Source organism: Rhinoderma darwinii, chromosome 5 (genome assembly GCF_050947455.1).
Source record: "Rhinoderma darwinii isolate aRhiDar2 chromosome 5, aRhiDar2.hap1, whole genome shotgun sequence".
Classification (NCBI taxonomy): Eukaryota; Metazoa; Chordata; class Amphibia; order Anura; family Rhinodermatidae; genus Rhinoderma; species Rhinoderma darwinii.
The window spans coordinates 249,196,179-249,218,906 of record NC_134691.1 but is presented as its reverse complement, the minus strand read 5'-3'; the positions used below and the strand labels follow the sequence as shown (position 1 = coordinate 249,218,906).

At 43.5% G+C, this 22,728-nt stretch overlaps 1 protein-coding gene across 1 annotated transcript in view; it reads right to left on the bottom strand.

The window, feature by feature from the left end:
• Nucleotides 1–1,503: 1,503 nt before the first annotated feature.
• The window catches only part of CDK13 (cyclin dependent kinase 13), a 172,570-nt gene continuing 151,345 nt past the window's right edge, over nucleotides 1,504–22,728 (bottom strand). Inside the window, exons 12-14 of the mRNA XM_075827037.1 lie at nucleotides 20,967–21,169; nucleotides 4,296–4,742; nucleotides 1,504–3,078 (exon numbers count right to left, since the gene is read on the bottom strand). Of these exons, the coding sequence (XP_075683152.1) occupies nucleotides 2,267–3,078; nucleotides 4,296–4,742; nucleotides 20,967–21,169 (1,462 nt within the window). The 3' untranslated portion in view covers nucleotides 1,504–2,266. The remainder of the gene's footprint in view (nucleotides 3,079–4,295; nucleotides 4,743–20,966; nucleotides 21,170–22,728) is intronic.

Sequence of the window (22,728 nt, the reverse complement as noted above, 5' to 3'; positions counted from 1 at the left end):
GTTTATTCATTATCAGGACACTGCAGGTGTGTGTGTGTGTGTGTGTGTGTGTGTGTACATAGCTATATCGGTAGTGCAGTGTAAATGAATGGAGAGAAGTATATGACGCTTATTGGTCAGCGTCATACACTCCTCTATTCAACGCCCACTTGGTCTAAAGTAAAAACACGCCCACTTGGGCATTAAGAAACTAATTAGCATAAAGCTAAAAATCGCTCATAAAGTGGTAAAAATAGATCGTTTTTTTAAATAAAAACCACTGCTGTCACCTACATTATAGCGCCCATATCCTTATGTAGGAGATAGGGCACTTATAATGTGGTGACAGAGCCTCTTTAAGGGCCAAGCATTTTTTTTTTTCTTCGCATCCCATAACTTTTTTTTAACTTTTGTTGGAGCTTTTTGCAGGAAATTTGTATTTTTCAATGGTACCATCGTGCTTTTGTGCCAGTGGGATCATCATGATGTACCTGTAAGTCAAAGAGCCTTTAGAACTACTCTCTGGGAAAAAAATTGGACAAGACCAAAAAAAAAAGGGATTGTCCTAGATTCTTTTTTTTATGGAAACCGCACCACCATTGACCATGGGCTGTGACTCGTATTGCGGCTCATCCTCATTCAAGTGAATGGTAGAGTCGAGATGCAATTCCAGACACAGAGTAGCAGTTTCTAGGCGAAAAAGCAAACACGTTTTTGTAATGTACTGCTTCCTCAAAGCGTACCTCCACTTTCACTGAAGAACTATTATTGTTCAGAAGTGTGCACAATAATAGTTTTTCTTAGTAACTTAGAGATTCTGCTTAGAGTAGCAACACAGACCCTATATAGTCAGTGCTCCTGGCGGTTCATAGCTGCGCAGTTAGAGACAGAGCGTCCTGCTCATCCCAATGACTCCCGTATGCAGAAAGGCAGTTAGTTTTTCAAAATCTCTTTTATTAGAGATTCTGCTTCTATTATAGTGCACTATAATAGTTATACAGTGAAGGTGGAGGTACGCATTAACAAAACCAATAGCTGTGCTGCCAGAAGGCAACCAGAAAAGAAATTTGGGACTTTCCATCATGGAGAGACCTGAAGTGACCCCCGTCCTCTGCCCCTGCAATAATAAACTGTTCACATTGAGTCCTTCTGCTTGGACCCCCTGCTATCAGTTGTAATCTGTGGGGGGTAACATAGAATCTAGTGTTCAACATCTCTGCAGCGCCACCACAGGGGGGAATAAAGCATTACACAGTTTCCATTGTATTACACAAACTTCCCTTTGATTTCACAGACATGCTGGATCTTCCAGAGATGCTCTTTATAGCCGCTCTTAATTTTAGCTAATAAGGGTCCTAAACAGGAGATATTACATATTTCGGAATTCACTAATGGGGTATTTAAAAATGGGTTTTCTTAAATAAAAAACAAAACTAAGCAATACGTTAGTCATGCTACACCAGCTGATGTGCTACCATATCACAGAGCAATGTACAGAGTTTCAATTCTGCTAAAATGTCCTCGTTTTATTTCCAATTCAATGCTTTATTAAAATGGATAAATTATATATACATGTACGCATCGTCCAATGTGCTTGTACTTAAAAAATTGATCAGTTAAAAAGCGTGAGCTCAGTAAAAAAGATTGCAGGTAAGATCAGACTTCAGAATCATGGGCGTTTTAATCAACGTTTATTTCCTTATGCTTAATAGAAAGAAAACAGTTGATAAAACGTTTGCATCACAAGAAAAACGCGTTTGTTTTTTGTCTGAAATGAGCACAAGTTTCACAAGGACACAGAAAGCTGTGAAAGAACGGACAGTGACCTTTGACTAAAGGTAGTTTTTGTACAAAGAAACAGATATCAAGGAATTAAAGCACTGCCATGGCGTTACCAAACATTGGTCCAAATATACAAAAAATAAGCACAAGTGTGCTGGATTCTTCAAAATTTCTGCAAGTGCGAGGGGACAAAAACTAAAGAGGATGTCCTTAAAATGAATATCCACCTAAAAAAATGTTTAAAGTACAAAATAAAAGACTTTCGCTAGTATTTGTCAGTGTAAATTACTTAGCTCTCAAACGCAGAATCAATTGCAGTAATCCCCTTACCTCCCGCTGTTCAGTTGTATTGCAAGACCATTTTTTTATTTTATTTTTTTACATAAAAATAAAGCTGATGTCCAATCAATTATCAAGTCTACTATACGGCTGCTGTAAAACGCAGCCATGCTGAAAAGTAAAAAGTCATTCCAGATAGAAATATTTTGCCTGAGGAAAAAAAAAATTAGAATGGTAAACCCCTCCCCCGACCTCTGACATAGGTGCCCATATGTCCTCCATGTCCTTGAGAGTAGGGGGGACCCTGGTGAGGAGATGCCCACGCAGGTCTGTGCATTATAGCAGGTAAACCAGGATGCTCTGGTACATTAGTGCTGAAGTCAAAATTAGGCATTTTTGTTGGCAAACTATGACTGTCCAACCCTGCAGAGAGATTGTTTCCCAAAGGAAATGTAGGGCTTGGACTATATTCAAATCTGTGGTCTTTGTCACCACTGAACAACATGGAGCCAGCACTGAGGTAGCTGTCCCTATAAGTGGTGGTAGAGTTACAAAACGGCTCAGGAAAAGCCGTATGTGCTGGGAGCTGGTTACTAATCTGAGATGAAGAAGTACTGTAGATGTCAACAGGTTGATTTTCAAGATGTCCTTCCAAAACCGCAACACCAGACACGTTAGCAACCATGTCGCTGCTGTATGTGGCTGGCAGGAAAGTTTGTCCAAAATTTTCAGTGCAGTCCGGTGCCTTTGGAAAAGATGCCCCTCCAGTGTAATCTGTACCAATTTTGTCCTGTTCCTGAGCCTGGTGCTGAGCAATAATCTGTAAGAGTGCTGCCTTCACTTGTGCATGAGGGTCACCAGCAGGCATGCTGGTGTCTTGTACCTGATGCCTCTCTGTCCGGTAATCAAGGTCTCCCTGAACCACAGGAGGTGGTTCTGGTGGCTCAGGAGGCCGCTGATCTGGAGGCAAGATGTGAGGAAGGTTTTGTTCATTTGGTAGATCTTCGAGAGTTGGGCTTGCCTCACTGGCATTTTCAGCTAAAGTAGTAAAAAAAAAAACAAACAACTTAATAAATGATCGTAGACAACAATATTGTACAACTGAAGTCTTGTTCAAACAGTACAGCTTTGGAGCAGTTTTGCACGTGTATTTTGAAGTAGAAGTTATACAGAGGAAAAGAAACACCTACAAAAAAAAAACACCATCAAAAATTGCACTGTGAAAGCAAGGCCTAATAGACTTGAAGTAACTTTTCTGCATTCTGTCCTCCATAGTTCATGCGTCCATTTTTTTTTACCTGTTAGAATTCTTAACCAACGTACAACCATCATAATGCTTAAGAATGAGGTCTAAACGTACATGAAATTGAAAGAACATTGCTTATACATTGGTGAAAAAAGTCTGAATAACTAACCTAGTTGGTTTTTACTATACTAAAAATAAATACAGAGATGGCAAAATACCAGTAAAGGCCCCCTTACGGGCACAGACTGTCACCCACATGTGCGGGCCATGCTCCCATTATGAAGCATAGGCGGACGGTCTGCAAATTCCAAAAAATAGGACACGTCCTATTTTTTGCAGGTCATTTCTACGGCCCGGACACCTTCCCGTAAATAAACAGAAAGGCGTCCGTGGGCCATAGAAATGAATGGATGAGTATTTCGATCTGCAATTACGGATCAGTAATTGCGGATCAAAATTATGGTCATGTGCATGGGGGCTTAGACACACAGTCGAGACTCAGAATTAACTTTCATATCATACTGCTTAATTGTACAAACCGTAGCTCTGGACAAAAATAGAAAGGAGTGATGTTCTAGGTGATAAAATCTCTTCCTTAGTATCCACAGTGGTCTAACCGGCTTTCTCAGGAATAGACCAGCTAGATAGTGACAGTGCTATGTAGGCGTCATGTTCTGGAGGAAGCAGGCCAGGAGAACCATGGTGGCTAAACTGCGTGCGACTACCCTACACTGTTTGCGCACAAAAGCCACGTCACTGAGTGTCTTCACTTTTTATTACACCCTTTATGAATGGGGCGGTATCCCACTAATATCAATAGGATGCCATGTGGACATGGCCTTACTACAGCAAATGGCAATATACTCCCTGAACCTCTGTAGCATAGGTGGGTGGGCAAGTCAACACAATGAGCTTCAGAGCTGTCAAGTCAGGCAACATGGCCTATTTGGAAGAAGCCAGGCCAAATCAATATTGGATTATCTAATTTGCAAGCAGCCACAATACATACCAACAGGCGCAGGGCTGGGCGGTCGCCCGGGCTTTAGGGTCTCCTCATTTGCCTTATCCTCAGGAGGCGCCTGTGCTACCTCAGTGCGTTTTAGTTCCTGTTCTTTTAACAGCTGTGACAATAAGACTGTAAAGGTGCTTTGAATAGTAGAATGAGTCGCTTCTGCTGTAGTCTTAGGTAAAGTCAATGATGGTATGGCAGGCAGCTCAGGAGCAGGTGCTGCAGCTGGCAGAGGAGGCTCTTCTTTAGGTTCCGGTGGTTTATGAGTTGATGCTAGAATACTGGCTGGAAGATTCAGATTATTCAGCTGCTGCTCAGTTTCAGGGTTCACCTTAATGTTCATAACCTGGGCAAACTGTGCCATGCTGACACTGGACTGAGACTGCATTAGATTCAGCAATATAGCCACTTGATTCTGATTCAGCTGATGTCCAGTACTCGAATGACCTTGGGAAACAAAGTAGAAATATCAAATCATTTGACTGCAAATCAGGATTTTGAAGCATAGTTCACGCCATACGTGTAGCTACCAATACACACTCTTTCACATAACATTTTAATATATCAACCAAAATGTAAAGTGACACTGTGCATCACAGACTCTGGAGAAGTATCTGCAATTGTGAGCAAGTCTATAGCATAAAGCAGGAGCCGTGGAACATGGAAACCGAAAAGCCAGTGCGAGTGCGTGAGAGCGCCTACTACTGAGCTAACCAGCTTGCAGAAGAAGCAGAGAAAAATAAAAAGTGGTATGAACCAGCGACGAGGAAAAAGGCTCTCATTTGGAACACCTAAAAACAAACATAAGACAGGTGCTGCCCACCACTCCCCTAATGAATGGAATGTGAACGAGATCTTACGGTAAAAATAAATAAATAATCCAGTTCTCATCAAAGTCATTATGGAGCAGAGACGATGACTTTGGGAGATTCAAAGTTTGTCGAACGTTTAGCTACACTTTAAGGCACCGGGACGTACTGCTGTGTCCTGACTAACAACGGTCATCCTGCCAAAGGACAAGGTGACAGAACTGTGCCATCAACTGTTTATGACAGTTGATCGGCACAGTAGGACGGCAGGGGACCAATCACAGCGGTCCCCTGCCGGTGATTGCTGTGATTGTTCAGTCACAGCAGACTGACCAATCACAGCTCCTTGAGAACGCGTATATGATTTAACTGGCTCAGAAGCCGAGCCACCGCTATCGCTGCCGGGTGTCGGCTGTATATTACTAGGCTTCGATCCGGCCGATTAACCCCTTAGATGCAGCAAAAGCGATCGCTGCATCTAGGTGGTTAGATCGCACTCGATGGTTGCTAATGGCAACCGGAGGCCTAACAATGGCCTCCTAGTACGGAAGCCTATTAGGCCCTGCCGGGAAGCGAAACCTAATAGGCTTGCTGTCAGTGGATAGCTGACAGCTCTAATACACTGTGCTATGTAGGTAGAGCAGTGTATTAGGATAGCGATCAGGGCTCCATGCCGTCAAGTCCCCTAGAGGGACAAAAACAAAAAAAAGAGGTTAATGAAAAAAAATATAAGTTTCACCTTAAAAAAACCAATAACCACCTTTTTTCCCCATAATAAGACTTATTATAGAAAAAATGGAAAACAGAAAAAAACAAAACAAAAAGAAGTACACATGTGGTATCACCACGTCCGTAACAACCCCAACTATAAAAAGATCACGCTATTTTACCCGCACGGTGAACACCGTAAAAAAATAAACAATTCCAGAATCGCTGTTTTTTTGGTCACTACCCCTGCCAAAACAGAATAAAAAAGTGATCTAAAAGTTGCATGTACCCCAAAATTATACCATTAAAAATTACAGCCCGTCCCGCAAAAAAAAAAAAAAAAGCCCAGGGGGAATGGCCAGCTATGAGAGGGTGAAGACGTGTCCTCTCCAGCTCCTCATCCAGCGCTCTTAAAATCAGCGAACATCGGCTCTTAATAATGGGGAAAACCTCAAAAAAAGCAAAGGCAGCAGCCCTTTCATGCCCCTCTTCGCCCCAGCGCGATATTGGGGTCTATTTCGGCCGACACCCGCAGAGGCAACTGAGGGCCTCGACCCGGGCCGAGGCCTGTGACCAAGATGGCCGCCCGGCATCTCCCCCAACAGTGATCCAGTGTCCTGGACCTCTGGAGATGACATCAGGCGACGTCCACTTACCCTCCCGGGTGCAGCTGCAAGAGACCGTTGACTACAGGTCTCCTCCTCGGGCACCGGATGATCCTGCGGCCCGGCCGACTGAATCTGCCGTCCCCCAATATGGCCGCCGGGACTCGGCGACGCCTGGAAGCGGGCCTGCTCAGGAGAGCACGGCCCTTCTCATACTCTCCCCTGCTGAGAGAGCTTTGGCACGGGAGCTGCCGGATCTCCGGTCTGACTGGGAGGCATCTGGGGCTCCCTCAGCTGCTGCTGCCGCTCTCCTTCAGCCGGACCACGTGGTGTCCCAAGATGGCCGCCGGCACTCCCCGGCCGGCCCGCAGATGTCAGGACTTCACCCTCCTGCAGCGATGTCTCCATGGCCTGCAGGCCCTCTGCCTCCTGACACGCAATGTGGGCGGCTACTGAAGGTGCTGAAGCCCCCTGGAGTGATAGACCCCGTGGGCAACCTGACTGTGACTAACCAGATGGAGGACCCCCCTGGGAGGCACAGTCAGTACCAGGGCCCTGAGCCACACACCGCCCGATCCACTGCTCAGGCCGCGGGGCTGATACACCCAGATCTCCCCCTCCCTCCCAGGGGTCCTGTGCTGGTAGAGGCCTCCCCCTCTTGGTCCTCTGGCTCCTCATGGAGCGGTCTCCCCAACGTATCATCGCCTACCACCCAGTCCCTGCATATGGGGTCTATCCCGCATCCCGGGATTCTGCCTGCACTGCAGACGGGCGGCCGGGGTCCTCCATGCCACCCACCTCCTTCTCCTGGCCTGGAAAATGCCCATACACCGGCAGGCTTGAGATCACATCCTCCAGATCCGTCGTCTGGGTTCGTGTGTGAAAATAGGTAACCCTCTCAGACATCCGCCAGCTTGTTCAAATGATGCCCACTAGCGCAGATATGACTTCCTTTGCTAGGCAGATTGTGGATGAATGTAAGCAAGAGTTTACCCAGTTCCGTGCTGAACTTTCCTCACTTACTGCGAGAGTGGACACCCTCACTCAGGACCGGGTTGCTGATAATGCTACTATTGCAAATATCCAAACAACAATCCAGCAGCACTCGGCCCAACTGTTCACTTTACAGCAACATCTGGATGACATTGAAAACCGGAACCGGAGGAACAACCTACGTGTTCGGGGGTTGCCAGAATCTATTCCTTCATCTGACCTGTTGTCAACCCCGTCTACCATCTTCAACAATTTATTGGGCCGTCCGCCGAACACCCATATAGAGATTGACCGGGCACATAGAGCGCTCCGCCCGGTGAGTGTTGATGATCCGTGTCTGAGGGACGTTATTTGCCGAATCCACTTTTACGGCATCAAGGACTCTATCCTACAAAAAAATACGACGTCAGCCTATCATTCTTCACCAAGGCACGCAATTACGTATTTTGCCGGATCTGTCACGGCATACGCTGGCGCAAAGAGCTGCTCTCAAACCCCTCTTGGAGGTACTCCGGAGCCGTGACATCCTCTACAGGTGGGGCTTCCCCTTTGCACCGATGGTCCGACAAGATGGTCGTACTCACACTGTACGAGGCCCGGCCGACTTGCCTGGATTCTTGCGGGACTTGAACCTCCCTCGGGTTTCGCTACCGGAGTGGCCCTCGTTGTTATCCTCTGCTGGCGGGGGATCGCGGTTGGGACGCCCCAGCTCCCTCTACATGCGGCGGGGGGAGGTCACCCCCCTTGCAGACCCCGCAGAAGGTCTGGTCGCCGGCAGGAACGTGACCCTACTCCGCCTATGGAGACCACCCGTTCGGCGTGATGATCTGGATTGCCTTCTCCTGTCATGAGGACGTATCCTTTTTTGCGGTGTGATATCACGACTGCCTATTGTATTGAGTATTTCCCTCAGATGCCTTACTATCTTTGCATTGAGTCTTAGATGTTAAGCTGTTCATACTTCTATCATGGTGCGCTGGGGAGTGCGGATAACTCATGCGTTGTCACCTTCCCCCTGTAGGTATTGGACCAAATTTTTGGTCTTTCGCATTAGTGCGTTTAGCTTGTGCGGCAGTTGTTCTCTTACTGCCTTTTTTGTTGAATATTTGTATGTGTTTTGTTTCTAATGCTCTGTTTTTTACTCCTAGCTTGTCTCCTCCCCCTCCTTTCCTCCTGGCAACTCTGGACTCCTGCCCTCCGGGGGTTTTCCGGTACACATCAAGCCGTTTAGTCTACATCCATGGCTGACCTGAATATTGCCTCCTTCAATGTGAAGGGGCTGAATGTTCCTGAAAAGCGGGCGCAAATCCTGCACCATCTACACAAGCGTAAGGTACACATTGCATGCTTCCAGGAAACACACTTTAAGGAAGGACATACCCCTACCATTAAGCATACATTTTACACTACTTGGCACCTCAATAATCCCCTTTCCAGATCGTGTAGAGTGGCCATAGCTCTCCACAAGTCCCTCCCTCATCAGGTTGTCAATTCGATCGTGGACCCCAACGCTAGATATATCTTAGTGCTCAATATTGGTGGGAGGGTGTTCACGGTAATTAATGCTTATGTTCCCAACCAGGGTCAGGTGCCTTTCATCCTTAAACTTATAGATACTGCCCTTCCGGTGGTCCGGGGGACTGTGGTGCGGTGCGGAGACTTCAACCTTACTTTGGATCCGATAGTGGATAACACTACTGGTCACTCGTGTGGGGCATATGGTGCTATCAGGCGGGTGAGACGTGCTCTCTTGCAGCTTCAATTCTGTGATGCATGGCGCATTCAACATCCCGCGGATAAGGATTATAGTTTTTATTCCCATCCGCATGGCACGTACAGTCGCTTGGACTACATTTTTCTTCAGCAGCATGCTCTCCCCTGGGTCACCGCCACGTCCATTGGCAGTATCCTGTGGTCTGACCATGCCCCGGTGTATTGCACCTTGCATCTCCCCTTCCTCACTAAGGGCCCTTGGACTTGGAAACTTAACGAGTTCCTCCTCCTGGATGGGGTGTGCCATACTGACTTGCTTCAAACGGTGGAGTATTTTACACTTGATCACGACCAGGATGACACGTCCCCCTTGGTTCATTGGGAAGCCCTTAAATGTGTTCTCAGGGGGGTACTTATAAAACACGGGGCGCGCCTTAAAAGAGAAAGGGCTCACTCCCTTAAAACTGCGCATCAGAAAATTAGCTCCCTGGAACTGGCTCACAAGCGTGCGCTCTCTCTTCCGATTTTACGGGAATTACAGGTTGCCCGACAGGATGCCAGGCGGCTGCTGGACTCGGCCCAGCAGCGTGCTCTTCAAGTCTGTCGTAGTAAGTTCTAGGAGTTTGGCAACAAGAGCGGACGCATGTTGGCCAGAGCTTTAAAGGCTAGGATTGCTCAGTCACACATACCAAACACTAAATCTCCTTCTGGCCAGGTAGTTCACACGACCCCAGAGATAGCGGATTGTTGCCATAGCTTTTTCTCTGACCTCTACAACCTTGACCTCCCCGCCCCCTCCCATCAGCCGGACCGGCATTCTTTCCCCTCTCCCTTCACACCGTTATCTGGGGAAATGGCCGAGGAACTTGATATGGACTACACCTCCCTGGAGCTCCTTGCGGTTATAACCGATCTTCCTCTGGGGAAGAGTCCTGGCCAGGACGGCTATACTGCCAAGTTCTACAAAATGTTAGCTGAGCATTTGATACCGCTTCTACTGCCAGCTTTTAATTCTATTTCCCCGGAGCTCATGTTTCCTCCTAGCTCCACTTTGGCCCATGTCACGGTTATTCCTAAACCGGGTAAAGACCCTCAACTCTGCGCAAGTTATCGTCCCATCTCCTTACTCAATGTAGACCTAAAAATATACACCAAATTGCTCGCCAATAGATTGAATAGATACCTGCCTAGTCTAGTTCATCCGGACCAGGTGGGGTTTGTGCCTGGTCAGGAGGCCCGGGGCAACACCGTCAAAACTTTTGATATCATCCATCACGCCCAGACTAACCACATCCCGCTCATGATCCTATCCCTAGATGCCGAAAAGGCGTTTGACAGAATATCATGGCCTGCCCTTCGCCAAACCCTTCAACATGTATGCATAGGACCCTCTCTCCTGGCAAAAATTATGGCACTGTATCGCACGCCTTCGGCCCAAATAAAAATAAATGGATCCTTCTCGGCACCTTTCACGATTCATAATGGCACAAGACAGGGCTGCCCCCTGTTGTATGTCCTGGTCATGGAGCATCTCATGGCCTCTATCCGGAACACCACGGATGTTAAAGGTATTACCATTGGAGGGATGGAATATAAGTGCTCTGCGTTTGCTGATGACTTATTGGTTTGTCTCACAGAACCTCATGTCTCCCTCCATTCATTGATGTCAGAGTTGTCCCGTTTTGGAACACGGTCTAATTTCAAGATCAACCTCTCTAAATCTGAAGCGTTGAATGTTTCTCTCCCGGTCCCGTTGGTGTCGCTACTCCAAAGTAATTTCCCTTTCTCGTGGCCCTCCAGAGGCATTACATATTTAGGTGCCCGTATAAGTAGAGACCTCACACAACGGTTTACAAATAATTTCATCCCCCTGCTGGCCAAGTTTCGTAATGATCTTAATTCCTGGCATAAGACTGAATTTTCCTGGTTTGGCCGTATTAATATTATTAAAATGTCTCTCCTCCCCCGATTACTTTATCTCCTACAGACGATCCCCATCTCTATCCCATCTTCTTATTGGTTGCGGCTTCAGCAGTGTTTTGGCTCCTTCATTTGGCCGACTGGTCGTCCGCGGTTGAGCCGAGCTCGTCTGACGCGTTCCAGGGTGGCGGGTGGGGTTGGTCTGCCAGACTGTAGGCTCTATTATCTAGCGTCAACTCATGCGAGGGTTTTAGATTTTTTTCACAATCGCGAATCCAAACTGTGGGTCCGTTTGGCTCAACAACTATGTCCCAGTACCCCATCTACCCTGCCGTGGACCCTGCCTGGGAATAGACCGACCCAAGCCTCCTTTGTTGTTCACCATACCCTCTTGGCATTGCGGTCCTTAGGGCCTGGAAATACGCTGGTAGACCCCCTGGGTCCTTTAACTCCTATTACGGATAATCCAGCCTTTCCGGCTGGTAAGGCTTGTCGCTCCTTCCTAGGTAGGTCATCCACCGACCCCATGTATTTTGCCCAGGTCCTCTCTGCTTCCTCTCTTCTCCCTTTAACCTCCATCTGCCCCGACGATGTGCCCTCTACCCGCCGTATGTATGAATACGCCCAGCTAAAGCATTTTTATGGAGCCGTTAATCGACGCGCACATCTCCACCGGTTGTTAACCGACTTTGAACGCCTATGTGTCTCCACCCAGGCCCCTACTCATGCCATCTCCACATTATATAAACTACTCCTTTCACAGCGATCCCACCAACTCCCCTCCTTCTGTGGGGCCTGGGAGAGAGAATTACAGACTACATTTACAGAGGCACAATGGAAGCGGTGTTTCTCCCTCTCTCAAAAAGCCTCTATAGCCAGTAGGGCCCAGGAAACGAGTTACAAAATTATCTCTAGATGGTACCGGGTCCCGGCTGCTCTTTATAAATGGTATCCGTCTGTGCCTGACAATTGTTGGCGTTGTGGTGCTGTGGGAAGTTCCATGTCCCATGTGTGGTGGAGTTGCCCCTCGTTGAGGAGTTTTTGGGATGCAGTGCTTAAATTAATACTGGAGTCTCTGTTCCCAATTCGCAGGAAGCAGCTCTTTTATTTATGTTCCCAATGCCAATACACGTTTATAAAAGGTCACTAACTAGACATCTCCTTCAGGCGGCAAAGTCAGTGATCCCGCGTAGTTGGAAAACGGCAATATCCCCAACATTAGATGAGTGGTTTCGGGAGGTTGCCTTGATACAGCGAATGGAACACCTGGTGGCTCATTCCCCGGCAGCTGTGGTAAAATATACGTCTACATGGTCTCCATGGATAGTGTTCCTTTCTTCCTCTTCATACCTCACGGCTGTAACCCGAGTTGGCCTATGCCCCTGTGAAGTGTACTGTAGTGCTCATTTGCTGCTGGTTCACTCATAATACCCCGGAACAGGAGTCCAGGATCCCCATGCCCTCTCCCCTCCCTCCCTCTCTTGGGGCCTTTTTCTATTCTTTCTCTTCCCCTGTCTACGGTAATGTGCCTCTCCTTCTCCGCTTGAATTCAGTGGCCTCAATGTATGTTCTGATGTTTTGCTTCTTGGCTCATTCATGCTGCTGACATATACTGAACAATGTCCTTTGTATTGAGTTGTGATGCGCATTTTTGATTTTTGTTTTTGTTGCGTTGGTCCTCAAACTTGTTTGTTGTTCTTCCTATTAATGTGTGGAGGCCTTCCCTCCACTATGTCTTGTAACTTTGTGTATTGAAACTCAATAAAAACTTTCAATAAGAAAAAAAAAAAAAAAAAAAAAAAAAAAAAAAAAAAAAGCCCTCCCACAGCTTTGAGTGAAAAATAAAAAAGTTATGACAAGAATGTCAAAATACATTTGAAACAAAAAAGTGAATTTATTGTGCAGACAGCTACAAAGCATAAAAAAAACATATATACATATAATATCGCCGTAATCGTATCCATCCGCAGAATTAAGTAAAATTTTAATTTATAGCGCACGGGGAACACCGTAAAAAAAGAAGAAGTATAAAACACTATCAGAATTGCTGGTTTTTGGTCACCTTGCTAGCCAAAAAATGAAATACAAAGTGATCTAAAAATAGCATGTACCCCAAAATGGTACCAATGAAAACTAGATTGTCCCGCAACAAATAAGTTCTGCCTCTCAGAATATGACTAGTGTTCCAAAAGCAGATAAGATTTTCTATTTATCAGTGCGACATTATTATTTATTTACCCCATTATTATACCTTTTTATTATGCCCTGATGTACCTTTCACAGATTACATATGCCCCCACATCAAACCGAAATACCAGCAAAACCCCAAATAGAACTGCCACTAAGCAAAATCTGCGCTCCAAAAGCCAAAATGGCGCTCCCTCCATTCTGAACCCTACAGCGTGCCCAAACAGCAGTTTACGTCCATATATATATATGGCATCGCCATACCCGGGAGAACCCGCTTAACAGTTTGAGGTATTTGTCTTCAGTGGCACGAACTGGGCACAACATATTGTGCACTAAAATTCCATATACCTGTGGAAAATTGCAATTTTCACCTTGCACCATCCACTGAGCATTTCTAATAAAAAACAAACCTTTGGGGTCAAAATGCCCACTACACCCCTTAAAAAATTCCTTGAGGGGTGCAGTTTCCAGAATGGGGGTCACTACATGGGGGTTTATTCTATTATTTGACCCCAGAGCCCTGCCATTGTGGGCCATTGCTGCGAAAATCACCAAAATAGGCCTCACATGCGCATTTGCTCTTTCACCCCTAAGCCGTGTCATATGTCCAGGCAAATGATAAATGCCTTAGAGGGGTGTAGTTTACAAAACAGGGTCACTTCTCAGGGTTTTACACTCTACTCTGGTACCTAAGGGAGCTGTGCAAATGAGACATGTCGCCTGTACACCAGTCCAGAAAAATCTGCGCTCTAAAAGCCAAATCACACTCCTTCCATTTTGAGCTCTGCCATGTGCCCTGGGAGCAAAACAACATTTTTGGAAAAAAGTTCTTAATTTTGCCTAATTCTAATACAATCTATGAAACATCTGTGGGATCAAAATGCTCACTACACCCCTAGATGAATGCCCTGAGAAGTATAGTTTCCAAAATGGAGTCACTACTCAGGGGTTTCTACTGTACTGGTACCTCAGCGGATCTGCAAGTGTGACATGGCGCCCAAAAACCAATCAAGCAAAATCTGCATGCCAAGTAGCGCTCCTGCCATTCCGAGCCCTGCGGTGTGTTCAAACAGCAATTTATGACCACATATGGGCTATTGACATACTCGGGAGAAATTGCTTTACAATTGTTGCTTTTTCTCCTTTATTCATTGTGAAAATAAAAAAAATTCAACATTTTAGTGGAAAGAATGTCTATTTTCATTGTTGAATTCCAAAAAATTCAGCAAAAAAACAGTGGGGTCAAAATGCTCACTATACCGCTGGATAAAATCCATGGAGTGGTGTATTTTCCCAAATGGGGGTCACTTTTGCGGGGTTTGTACTTGTTTTGGCCCCTCAGGGGCTTTGCAAATATGACATGGTGCCACAAACCATTCCAGCAAAAATGATGCTACTAAAGTCAAATTGCGCTCCTTCCATTCTAAGCCTTGCCGTGTGTCCAAACAGCAGTTGGGGCATTGGTGTGCTCAGAAGAGTTTGCTTTACAAACGTTGGGGTGCTTTTTCTCCTTTATCAATTGTGAAAATGAAAAAAATATGAGCTAAAACGACATTTTATTAGAAAAAAAAGTGACGATTTTCAATTTCACTGCATAATTCCAATAAATTCTGCAAAAACAGTGTGGGGTCAAAATGCTAACTATACCCCTACAAATATTCCTTAAGGGGTGTAGTTGCCACTGTTTTGGCTTCTCCAGGGCGTTGCAAAAACATGGCACTGAAAACTATTTCAGCAAAACCTGCTCTCCAAAATCCAAAGGGTGCTCCTTCCCTTGTGAGCCCTGCCGTGGGTCCAAACAGCAGTTTATTACCACATATGGGGCATTGCCGTAATCGGGAGAAGATGCTGTACAACTGTTAGGGTGCTTTTTCGCATTTATTCCTTGTAAAAATTTAAAATGTCTATGTTTTTTCAGAAAAAAGATTTTAATTTTTACAGACTAATTCCAAAGTTTAGCAAAAAAACGTGCAGTCAAAATGCTAACTATACCACTAGATACATTTGAGGGTTGTAGTTTCCAAAATGGGGTCACTTTTGGGGGGTTTCCACTGTTTTGGCACCAAAGGACCTCTTCAAACCTGACCTGGTGCCTAAAATATATTCTTAGAAGCAAAGGAGCACCTGGAGGATTTTGGGGCCTCCCATTTTTTAAGACCTGCGTTTCAATCCATTAGGACACTAGGGCCACACGTGGGATATTTCTAAAAACTGCAGAATCTGGGCAATAAATATTGAGTTGCGTTTCTCTGGTAAAATGGTGTTAAAGAAAACAATTTAGTACCAATGAATTTTGGAAAAAAAATAAAATAAATGAAAATTGTAAATTTCACTTCTACTTTGCTTTAATTCCTGTGAAACGCACAAAGGGTTAAGAAACTTTCTGAAACAGTTTTGAATACTTTGAGGGGTCTCGTTTTTAAAATGGGGTGATTTATGGGGACTTTCGAATATATAAGGCCAGAACTGAACTGGTCTCTGAAAAAATAGCCTTTTGAATTTTTCTAGAAAATGTGAGAAATTGCTGCTAAAGTTAGAAACCTTGTAACGTCCTAGAAAAATAAAAGGACTTTTAAAAAACTATGCCAACATAATGTAGACATATGGGAACTGTTAACTAGTGACTATTTTGTGTAGTATTACTAGGTCTTACAAGCAAATACACTTAAATTTAGAAAAATGCTAATTTTTTGCAAGTTTTCTCTGAATTTTGGTGTTTTTACACAAATAAACACTGAATATATTGACCAGATTTTACCACCAACAAAGTACATTGTGTCACGAGAAAACAATCTCAGAATTGCTTGGATACATAAAAGCATTCCAGCACGGACACGTCCGATTTGAAAAAATTAAGGGGTTAAGGGTTAGGATTAATGAGCACAGATCCAACACTAAACCATTTTTTGAAACATAGCTCTAGGCACGTGCAACAACATGGGGGACGCTTTGATGTAAAAACCCCACCCCTTGAACAAATCCTAGCTAATGTGATTAGATTTTCAGTTTTAATAAACAATACCACAGTCTCAGCCCAGTTGGTCTCAATGAGACCATCAAGAATAACCTAATCAAGACTGAGAATCCCCACAAAACTCCTCCTAATAACAGGTCGATCTCTGCAACAAACGCAGTATTCTAATGATTATGACATTTTTCAATTAGATGAACATACAAATACCTATTCTTGAATGTTAATCCAACGAAAAAAGCAGCAGTTTTTTCTGTTTATAATCAAATTTCATTTTTACTAATAGGAACCAAACGAAAAATCACATTTAGATAACTTCTAAATGGATTTAGTTTGTTTTTTCCCTGCTGTTTGTGAAAGGAGATCACTCTGAAAACTGCACTATATACCTTTTCTTTTCTAGAAAAAATTGCCCCACTTTTAATATAAAAAAAAAACAATGTTCTTTCTACAAGTCAAGAGGGTCACTAATACACAATTGAAGTTCACAGACATCGCTTACTTTTTATGCAGAATCTTTATGTATCATTCAAGCATTTATAACAACAACAAGGTTACAAAACAATCATATTAACTGGTTGCAGACAAAGGACGAGAACACTCGTCCTGAGCGGCGGGTACTTGGCGCATCAGGACGAGTATTCCCGTCCTATGTGACAGCCAGTGTCCGCGCGCCATGATGAGCAGGGCAACGGCTGTAATACACAGCCGCAGCCCCGCTCTATCGGTGGAGAGAATAGAAACCTCTTCTCTCCAGAGTTAACCCCTTGAATGCCGCGATCAAAGCCGATTGCGGCATTCAAAGCTAAAAGTGAGAAGGGGGTCTCCCCTTTGATCGCGTCACAGGAAATCCCTGTTACACGAGCAATGGCTATACCTGGTATGGGCAGATAGCCCAGGGTCCATTGAAGGACCCCAGGGCTGTCTGACCATACTGAGGTATGTCTTAACAACTGCCTGTGTACAATCTGTACACAGGCTAATGTACGGGCATATAGATATACGCCAGTACATTACTGTTCAAAAATAAAAAAAATCCCTCTGTGATTAAATGTTTTTTTAACAATAAACTTTCCTAAATATAAGTCCCAAAACATGAAATAATGCACGCATATGTGGTATCGTCACGTCCGTAACAACCTGTACAATAAACGTATAATGTTATTTTTGATGGTGTAAAAACCAAAAGAAAAAGAAAACTGCAGCAGATCTTTTTTTCTACATTTTTGCCAAAATAAAAATTTATATAAATTAAACTATGTTGCAAATGTGCCAAAAAATGGTACAACTCGACCCACAAAAAACAAAGCCTCATACAGCTACGTCAGACAAAAAATGAAAAACTTATGAGCACCGGGATGCAAATGGGGGAAATATAAAAAAATGTTTTGGTCCTCAAGGCCAGAATTGGCTGTGTCCTTAAGAGGTTAAATACATGGAGTTCTTTGAGTAATGGGGGGACGGACGGGACAGACAGTAGCCACTGCTCCGGAGAAGCATCAGATCGCACAAAAAGCGCACAGATAATGTGCTATAATGCATAAACAAAATAGTCACAATGAGAGAAATAATTCCAAGAGAAACAAAATACTAGATTATTCACTGGCACAATCAAAAATGAGAGAATAGATAATTATTACATAGTAGAGTTGAAAAAAAACCCATGTTCATCAAGTTCAACCAAGGATAGATGGATTGTCCCACAACAATTATCCACTATTATAAAAAAAAAAAAAGCCCGTACCAATTCCAGACCGGATTACTAAAAAAGGGAAAATATCCATTCGGATCATCCTTTTGATATCTAGGTCACAATGATGAAAAGGAATGCAGATGTACATGAAAAAGGTAGCGCAACAGTAGAACAAGCACTGTACAAGCAGCAATCAACATTATAATAGCGGAGTACATGATATAAGTGGCTATCAAGAAAAACCTTACAGCTTACATTTTTCACCTTTCTTCTTTTTAGAAAAAGTTTAACTGATGGTTTCCTGTTTTTTTTTCTACTTCAGTTTTTTTTATCTATACAATATCCACTATCCACGTGCACCGGGTGAGAACCTACTGGATTCCTAGAGCTGAATAGGAAGGGTTACTTCAAGAACAGATGAGTATCTGAAGGTAATTATGGTACCCCCCTTCATGGGATCTTTGTTTTATTATTTCCCCTGGGGGTACTCACTACAGATATTCTTAATATAGCCTCTGCAAGGTTCTCTCACTCTCTCCTCATAGTGGGTTAACAGTGTGATCAGGTCAACCCTGTATTCAAAACCTAAGAAGGAAAAGACAGTAATTGGACCTGTCGAGCAGGTATATCTGCCAACTACAGACAGTAAGCTAAAACTGGTAAGCTCAGTATTCTTAGTTTTGGAGTAACCTGGTAGGAGGAGATAGGAGGATATAACAGCTTTTCACCTAGTGTCGGCTTCCAAGTGGCAGCAGTTATAACCAAGCTCACACGAGAAACTCTTTGTAAAATGCTGTGTGGTAAAAGTTCTCAACAGCAGCTCTCCGGGACCACAACTTGGACACAGAAAAGCGTGTATATATATATATATATATATATATATATATATATATATACATACATATATACACACATATATACATATATACACATATATACATATATACACACACAGTGAAGGAAATAAGTATTTGATCCCTTGCTGATTTTGTAAGTTTGCCCACATTCAAAGTCATGAACAGTCTAGAATTTTTAGGCTAGGTTAATTTTACCAGTGAGAGATAGATTATATTTAAAAAAAAAAACAAAAACAGAAAGATCAGTGTCAAAATGATATATATTTATTTACATTGTGCACAGAGAAATAAGTATTTGATCCCTTTGCAAAAAACAAGACTTAATACTTGGTGGCAAAACCCTTGTTGGCAAGCACAGCAGTTAGATGTTTTTTGTAGTTGATGATGAGGTTTGCACACATGTTAGATGGAATTTTGGCCCACTCCTCTTTGCAGATCATCTATAAATCATTAAGATTTCGAGGCTGTCGCTTGGCAACTCGAATCTTCAGCTCCCTCCATAAGTTTTCGATGGGTGTAAGGTCTGGAGACTGGCTAGGCCACTCCATGACCTGAATGTGCTTCTTTTTGAGCCACTCCTTTGTTGCCTTGGCTGTGTTTCGGGTCATTGTCGTGCTGGAAGACCCAGCCACGAGCCATTTTTAATGTCCTGGTGGAGGGAAGGAGGTTGTCACTCAGGATTTGACGGTACATGGCTCCATCCATTCTCCCATTGATGCGGTGAAGTAGTCCTGTGCCCTTAGCAGAGAAACACCCCCAAAACATAATGTTTCCACCTATATGCTTGACAGTGGGGACGGTGTTCTTTGGGTCATAGGCAGCATTTCTCTTCCTCCAAACACGGCGAGTTGAGTTAATGCCAAAGAGCTCAATTTTAGTCTCATCTGACCACAGCACCTTCTCCCAATCACTCTCAGAATCATCCAGATGTTCATTTGCAAACTTCAGACGGGCCTGTACATGTGCCTTCTTGAGCAGGGGGACCTTGCGGGCACTGCAGGATTTTAATCCATTACGGCGTAATGTATTACCAATGGTTTTCTTGGTGACTGTGGTCTCAGCTGCCTTGAGATCATTAACAAGTTCCCCCCTGTGTAGTTTTCGGCTGAGCTCCCACCTTCCTCAGGATCAAGGATACCCCACGAGGTGAGATTTTGCATGGAGCCCCAGATCGATGTCGATTGACAGTCATTTTGTATGTCTTCCATTTTCTTACTATTGCACCAACAGTTGTCTCCTTCTCACCCAGCATCCTACTTATGGTTTTGTAGCCCATTTCAGCCTTGTGCAGGTCTATGATCTTGTCCCTGACATCCTTAGAAAGCTCTTTGGTCTTGCCCATGTTGTAGAGGTTAGAGTCAGACTGATTAATTGAGTCTGTGGACAGGAGTCTTTTATACAGGTGACCATTTAAGACAGCTGTCTTTAATGCAGGCACCAAGTTGATTTGGAGCGTGTAACTGGTCTGGAGGAGGCTGAACTCTTAATGGTTGGTAGGGGATCAAATACTTATTTCTCTGTGCACAATGCAAATAAATATATATAATTTTGACTGTGATTTTTCTGTTTTTTTTTTAATATAATCTATCTCTCACTGGTAAAATTAACCTAGCCTAAAAATTCTAGACTGTTCAGGACTTTGACAGTGGGCAAACTTACAAAATCAGCAAGGGATCAAATACTTATTTCCTTCACTATAATATATATATATATATATATATATATATATATATATATATAAAAACGAATAAAAAAATATCTTGAGATAACCGCCTTGCAAAAACGGCGGTGGAATGAGTGTAAAGAAAGTAAAAGTATTAGTCTCTAACTTCTCTGCTTTTGTTGTAATGGTCTAGAAAAAAATGTCAAGGTCTTTAAGGCTATGGACACCTTTCGGGTCTTTTTTTTTTTTTTTTAATTGTAATGCATTTAAGGATTAGTTGAGTTGACCAAGTCTAAGTGGATCCATATTGACTTGGTCAGAACTGAGCTTCGAAAATTGCCCTGGAGCCCACAGGTTCCGCTGTCAGATGAGCAATCAGTGGTTCAGAATGACTTTCTGCAGTTTCTATGTAGAGCATTTATTTTTATATTTTTTTAAAGTCCGTTACAAAACTAGTTTAAAAATGAAATTTAAAAAAAAAAAAAAAATATTTTTTTTAAAAAAAGGTCCCAAAAGGTGTCCTATTTACAGAAAGTTAATACTTCTTACCTAGTCCAACACCAGGAAATCCCTGAGTTTTTTGAGACGATGCCTGTACGCCCTGGGGTGTGCTATTTCTGCTATCGTCCAGGCCCACAGATAATTCTTTCCTTGGTATTTTTGGTGCTGTTGCATCATCGACCATCCCCATTTGTTTCTGCCTTCTGCGTTTCTTACTCCATAACTCATGGCAATCTTGCCAAAGTGGAAGGCTGTAAGAGAAGAAAATAAATAATAATTACAGGACAGCAAATAGTGAGTTTATCCCTTAAAACAGCAGCCAAATTTTACCTTTCTGAGAAAGCCCGATTTTTCAAATCGGACATGTCACTTTATGTGACAATAACTTTGGATTGCTTTAACTTATCCAAATAATAAAGGAGATTGTTTTTTAGTGACACATTGTACTTTATGTTAGTGGAAAATTTTGGTCCATACAGTCTATGTGTGAAAAACACCAAAATTTTATCGAATGTTAAGAATGTGAACTTAATTTGTTTATTTCTGCTTGTAAAACAGATCGTAATACCACACAAAATAGTTAATAATTAACATTTACCACATGACTATTTCATGTTAGGCTTATGTACTAAAAATAAATAGGCATTTAAAAAAATTTATGCTGTTTAGCAAAAAAAAAAAATCACATTTTCAGAACAAATTACCAAAACAGAATTTTTAAGGGACCAAGTCAGTTCTGAAGAGGCTTGGAGAAGACTATATATTAGAAACCCCCATAAATCAACCCCTTTGCGCACCTGGAAGTAATTGCACATCCTGGTGCGGGGGGTAATGTATGGAGCGGGCTCACTCCCTGAGCCTGCTCCATACAATGCAGGTGTCATCTGTGTATTACAGCGGTCACCCGGGACTAAGGCCCCCTTTGAACACGGCTGTAAAAATGCCCGTAATTACGGATAGTAATTACGGGCCTATAGATTTCTATTGGCCACGGGTACCTTCCCGTTTGTTTACGGGAAGGTGCCCAGGCCGTTGAAAATATAGAACATATCCTATTTCATGCCGTAATTACGGCATGGGCAGGCCAATAGAAGCCTATGGGGCTCCCGTAATTACAGGAGCGTTGCTAGGCGACATCAGGGGATTGCATCATTTCCAGCCCCCTTTTTTTTTTACGGGTTAAAAACGTGTGACAAAGAACCCGTATTTACGGGAGGAAAAAAATACGGTCGTGTGCATGGGGCCTAACAGGCAGGAACAGCGATCGTGCTGTTCCTGGCCGCTTAACCCCTTTAATTGAGACATCAAAGGCATTAGAAAGAGGCGTTCTTAGGCACCCCCGTGACACGATCACTGGGTGCCGATGGTGGTCATGGTAGCCCAGGGGCCTAATGAAGGCCCCCCAAGGTCTGCTTTCACTCTGTCTCTGTTATGATAGCTGGTTGAAGTCCCCTAGGGAGTCTACTAGAATGTGTTAAAAAAATAAAAAAAATGAAGCAGTTTCATAAAAAAAACAGAAGTCTTCACTCATGTAAAGAAAGAGATATATATATATATATATATATAAGAGAAGGCAGCAGCACTCACAAAGAACCCATTGAACAGTAGCCCAGCAAGACGTCCCGATCCTTTGACGGAATGTCAGATATAGCAAAAGAAAATTTGCAGCACTCCAATGTGAAGAAAATGGTGGTTTATTCAATCCAAAAGCAACGTTTCAATCCTACGATAGGATCTTTATCAAGCTAGCATTTTCTTCACATTGGAGTGCTGCAAATTATCATTTGCTATATATATATATATATATATA